The sequence below is a fragment of the Centrocercus urophasianus genome, unplaced genomic scaffold (genome assembly GCF_019232065.1).
Source record: "Centrocercus urophasianus isolate 14NV4802_14NV808 unplaced genomic scaffold, USGS_Curo_1.0 seq_12, whole genome shotgun sequence".
NCBI classification, from domain to species: Eukaryota; Metazoa; Chordata; class Aves; order Galliformes; family Phasianidae; genus Centrocercus; species Centrocercus urophasianus.
This window is the reverse complement of record NW_024884364.1, coordinates 62,936,703-62,942,702: the sequence shown is the minus strand read 5'-3', so window position 1 is coordinate 62,942,702 and position 6,000 is coordinate 62,936,703. Positions and strand designations below refer to the sequence as shown.

General features: G+C 38.2%; 1 protein-coding gene across 5 annotated transcripts in view; it reads right to left on the bottom strand.

Annotated features, from left to right (window-relative positions):
* Positions 1–3,423: 3,423 nt before the first annotated feature.
* Positions 3,424–6,000, bottom strand: part of ARHGEF7 (Rho guanine nucleotide exchange factor 7) — a 106,040-nt gene continuing 103,463 nt past the window's right edge. For all 5 annotated transcript variants that reach the window (XM_042809629.1, XM_042809626.1, XM_042809628.1 and 2 more), the window contains one exon: positions 3,424–4,541. In XM_042809629.1, coding sequence (XP_042665563.1) covers positions 4,419–4,541 — 123 coding nt within the window. In that variant the 3' untranslated portion in view covers positions 3,424–4,418. The remainder of the gene's footprint in view (positions 4,542–6,000) is intronic.

The following is a 6,000-nucleotide window of genomic DNA, read 5'->3' as shown; positions in this document are numbered from 1 at the left end:
TGCACCTACCTCTACCAAACTCGCCAGTAGTTTTGGTGTACTGGGGACATTTCCCAATCCCAGTGAACCCGCTTGCTCCTGGGTGTTACTAAAAGCACCTGGGTTTACACAGCAAGTTGGTGGCACCAAGGTCTGCAAGGGTGATCTGTGTAAGAGGCCAGGGGCCATGCGGAACGGATACGCTCAGTTCTGGCCAGCTGCACAATGGCCCACTACAGGACACAGTGAGACCATCAGCCAGGCTGGTAGTACCTCTGAGGAAAGACTGAGGAAAACAACCCTGCAAAACATACAGATCACAGGAGGGGTGGGAAGGAGTGCTCCAAATGCCAGAATGGAGATTGGCCCCACAGGCTTTGAAGACCATCATGGCAAAGCGGGCTGCTTCCCTGCAGTCCATCAGGGCAGACCTCCATGCTGCAGACAATGGAGGATCCCAAACTGAAGTAAAAGCATGAGGAGAAAGGAGTGTGGGGGGAACTGCTATGGACAGATGGCAACTCCCAACTCCCTGCCCAATCTGCACCACTAAAGACAGTGGAGGGAAGGTAGAAGAGCCAGGAGTAAAGTTGAGACTGAGAAGGGAGGGCTTGGGTAAAGGTGTTTTTAGTTTGTTCTTCCTCACCACTCACCCCTATTTTTAATTGGCAATAAATTGATGTGCCTGAAATGACTGCTAAGTCATCCCACGGTCGTTATCTCAACCCATCAAGCTGCTCCATCTTACTCTCTCCCCCATCTCCTAACAAGGAACATAAGAGTGACTGAGTGGAGATGTGGCAACAAAGTAAGGCCAACCCAAAAAACACACAAAAAGGGGATGGTGGGAGGAACAACACAGTAAGGAAAGTAAATGTGGATTTCAAATTGTCACTAAACAAACAACCTTCTTTCTACTTCTACAATGATGAACCAAGAGAAGAGCAGGAAAAAGGTTTTCTTCAAAGAGAAGTTGTACAATGCTCCACTTCAAGTCCTCTTCTTATTCTCTAAGAATACCTCCTTGGACTGAGCTGAAACAGATGTTTTATTTCACAAATCTAAGCTCAGTTATTAACCCCTTCAAATGTCTTTTTGAAAGACTGACACTTTCTTTAAGCAAATGGCTCACACCCCTCTCAACAACTGTTGCTTGGTTTTGTTTTCAAGGCATTGATTTGCTGGTATAAAGGATGACGAAAAGGCCCCTTCAAGACAGTATTCTGGCTACTAAACAGCAGAGTTATTTCTTATGAAAAGTAATTTGAAAAGAACAAAACCAACAGGTATTCCTTCTCAACCTCATAAGCCACGCGCTAGATTAAATGTAACACTTCATTAGGTAGGGGGAAAACCATGGTTTAATTACAACAGTGTAGCATGAACACTTTAGTAGTCGATACCAGGATATTATCGTGATGTCTAAGCTAAACTTGACTTCTCCACAGACACTGTAAACAGACACCCTAAATGCACTAAATAATTGGCATTAAGAAAGTTTATACAAAGGCAGTCAGTTGTTTAATCTTTAAGATGCCATGACATGGTGAGACAAACACGCATACATCAATAAGTACAGAGAAATGTTATGCTACATTTTGGACAGTTCAGAACTGAAAGTGCTTCACATCTACAGGATAAGAAATGGCTTCATCTCCTCATCCCTAAATGATGAGAGCAAAGAAATAACCCTTCAATAGGTTAAATAAACAGTGCCCCTTTTATCCATGCTTACATAAAGTTTCCAACAATTCAGAAGGTCCATGGCGAAATTTACACTCTATGTACAGTATAACAAATTGTAAAAGAAAAACGTTCAGATATTCCTTGGTTCCCAAAAGCCTGAATCTCGCTCTCTGTGCTAGAGCTAAGGACAAGAGCTACATATAATATTAGGTGGGTTTGGGTTGGTTGGTTTTTTTTGTTTGTTTTTTAATCTTTTTTTTCTTTTTCTTTTTCTTTTTTTTCTTTTTTTTCTTTTTTTTTTTTTTTTTGTAAAAATTCATCATCCCAATCCACCTCAAATAAAATCAGTCCCCAGGTTCTGGTCATATTTAACAACTGCTTGATCCCAGTGTTTAAGGCATGTTCATTAGATATCAGTATAGGGGTACTGTCAGAAATTATCTTAATCACAGGTACTACGTGTCAGCAAATTTACACAGCAATGCTACTCTTTACAATACGATGTAAAACAAGGTTGTGTTATGATCCAAGTTGTTCCTGAGTTAAAATTTGCTAAATACTGCTAAGATTCATGTTCTCCTTTTATACTTCCTCTGGAATGTCCTTTCACATAACGCACAATTGAAAGTTAAAACTCAATCTGAGAACAGCTTTGATGTCAGAAGTAAAAGTGTTAGCAAAATTTTAATTATGTCATTCTCGACCCTAAATTTAGCCAATTAGCCATGAATTTGCAGGGCTTAATATCACTTAGCTTTTAGCAAGACTATTTTCTAAGGATGAAGATCATTGTAAATGCCAGCACACATTTCTGTGCAACTGCTAAGATTTTGCTAGGAAAAGATTTTGCGATCAAGAACTGCCAAAACCCTAAAGTTCAGTGAGTATATTTAACTAGATATTGCAGACATTCTCAAGTTTTCTTACCCAGTCTGCTCCTTTAGAACTAAGGGAAGAAATCAGAGGAACACAGATGAAAACACTACAGATCTATTCAGCTTTTAAAATCAGACAAGTAGTTCAGATTAAGTACCCATTCTCACTGAATTCTGCAGTAATGTAATCATTAATGTTTTTTCCTATTAAAAAAAAAGAGAAAGCTATTCACATTTTTTCTAGAAAGAACAGCTTTAAGAGCATTTTTTCATTAGATTCACAATATGCACGATAATTTTTACCACCCTAACCATTTTGGCATCAATTCATTACAGTTTACACAAACATTTGCTTACACTTAAGGAGAATTAACGGGCAGCAGAAAATCAAGATGGCAAAAGGTGCAACTTGGGTCTGCACTATACCTGCACATCTGCTGTCAAGTGAAGAAAAACTCCTGAGAAAGCTGTACCACCTACAGTGTGACCCACAGTTTGCTGAAATCAAGGGGACTCTTACAATGAGCTTGAATGGGTATTTTAAGTGCTCCAAATGAAGTTCAGCATTTGTGGTGATGTAGCATCTCCTACTTTAAAAAAAGAAACAGATTGTGGTAATTGCACCTAGCAGACTAGGGAATAAAAATGTTCAGGTATGTTCATGATATGCATTTCCCAATCTGTCAGTGATGCAAAAAAAATGAATTACAGTACGATGAAAAAAAAAAAATCGTATTTCCAAATTGTTTCCATTTAACTCCTAGCAGGACAGAAACCAGCAGTATGCTGAGAAAACAGGGTGGGAAAGGAACGACTACATCCACACTTTGGGAATTCCAACCCAAATCTTAAACAGTGGTGAAAAAAAACAAAGCTCTGAGTGAAGTTTGCCCTGGCCCATGCACCTTATGCAAAAAAAAAAAAAAAAAAAGTTAGCTAGAATTTAATTGTTGTGACCATAAAAAATAAATAGCAACAATTTATTCACAAAATTATGGATTAGATTGATTTTTTTTTTTTTTTTGCTTTAACAAACTGTATGATCCATTAAATTACCAGCCAGCTGTATGCTTAAGCACAACAACAACAAAAAAGTAGTACATAAACACCTAAAAATCACAGTCAAAAAGCAGGCAAGTACATCAGTCTTCTGGTGGCCAAAGCACAACAGATTAGTCTGCCAAATGAAAGTACATGAACATAAATCGTGGGCATTAGTGTCGTTAAATTTTGTTTCCACCATCAATAAACGATTTCCTGTAGTTTAATACTGTTTCTAAGCAATTGTAAACTGCTTCAAACGTATGTGCAGAGATAAATAACAGGAAAGGATTTAAATACACTGGTCAATAGGAAAAACAAGTTTTTAAATTTGCATGTGTGACGAGTGAGCATTCTGGAGCAAATCCATAATTAGCCACAAAGAACTCTGACCCTTCTTAGCTAAGACAGTACTGCCACCTTTCTAACACTTGTGACCGTTGTAAGAACAAGAAGGAAAAAAACAACATATCAGCCCTGATATACCAACCACATATGCATTCAAAATTACAGATATTTACAAGAAAAATATATATATTTAATTAAAAAGCCACTGAAAAACATGGACTTTTAGTCAGATGCTGCACTTTCTGCAAAATGAGGTAATTTAGATGCAAACAAATTAAGTTTAGTAGAGTTCAGGATCCACAGTCTCCAACACCTAGTGTACAGATTGCTTCAGTGAATGGCTTGACTGTTTCTATATGTTCAGAGCAAGAAATCACCAGATCCAGTTAAATCCTGTTTTGTAGTGCTCTTGATGCAACACTGACTAATGTCAGAAGGCTTCCCAGCTCAGTTTTACAACTGGTCTTTCAATAGAAAGAAAAAAAATAGTTATAAATTGGTTTCATCCCAAGATGGATCATTCATGTTCTTTAGAACTTTTCTAACAAGCTTCTCCAAGTCCTTGCGAGCTCTTTGTTCTTCTTCTAATGATTTCTTCATCTTTTTGTTGTCCTGTTTAACAGAGATAGAACTATTAGTTTCGGGTTGAGGGTTGGTGGGTTTTTTTTCGTTTTGTTTTAAGAAAAGATCTTTTCTGACCACACACACTATCAATTACAAATTCAGAAGTGTGTTATTAGCTGTTTACAAGTACAATTTTAATAAAAGTTAACACGTGACAGTTGCTTCACACAGCAAAACTAAAAACAGAGATTGAACTATTTGCTATTTATTTGAAGGACCTGAGGGTCCTTCATAATGCAAGTGCCAGTAACAAATGGCCAGTAATCTTGAATTCTTCTGCCCAAAACTAACCAACAGCAGCAGAATGTCTCTTGTCAATGGAGGACGGAAACAGAGCAACAACAGTAGAATAAGTATCCCCCTAAGAACTTCCTGTAATTATACCTAGCTTTAAAATCCTAGAAAAGCATCTGAAAGCTTAATGCATATTAGCTTCCTTCAGTGAGTAAGCAAACAGTTGAAAGTACCACCTCAAAAACTGTTATGTTCTCTGACAAGTGTTTTGTGACCGAAGTTTAACACACACAAATACCAATAATCTAAGACGATTCTGAATTTCACCAAAGACCAGTGCTGAGAATATCCACTAATGCACCAAAATACCACAAACAACAAGACTGTAAGGATGTTTCTGACCAAATCACAGCAATTCTTCCATTTGTTAATCCAGAAGAGGCCAAGCTGATGCTGACAACAGTGGAGAAGCAACCCCACTGAAGATGAGACAAGGCCCTCAAGACAAAGGGTCTACGGGTGTTTAACACAAGCAGGTGTGCAATCCAGGGGTCCCACTGGACTCCCATCAGCTGTCATTTACAGAAATTTCAAGAAACAGAACAAGATGGCAGTTGCCTACATTCCCTCCTCAAATTTTTGAAGAACTCAAGAAATTTCAACCTTTTCTTGTAAGTACAGACAATTTCACTTGTTGCCAATTCAGGAATGTACTACTAAGAACAAGTGATGAATAACTGATGGAAACCACTATGAGAAGGATCCTATGTTGTGGTTCAAACTTGGACCTACACCAACTAGTCCACCATGTACTCCCAGACAGCTTTTATGCATGAACTTTGGGGTCATTTAAGACCTTCCCAGCTCAGAGATTATTTTTGCCACTTCTCCACCTGGTGACATCAGAACAGCAGACCAAAAATGGTCTTCTAAGCTAACATCCCTGATACTACAAGAAAACAAAGGTGGCCTTTAATAAGTCTTGGCCTTGGAAGATGCCAGATTACAAAGTGTATTTGAAAAGGAAAAAAAAGAAGCTGTAAGTTCAAGAGAGGGTGACTTTTTGCTTAGGATCACAGAGACATCAGCACAGCCTCAATGAGGCAGAACTTCTACCCTTTGTACAGAAGCAGCCAGGCCACAGAAATATTACTGAATTATTAATATTACTTGTACTGTATTTCTAAAAAGACTGCAAAATTTACAAACCTAG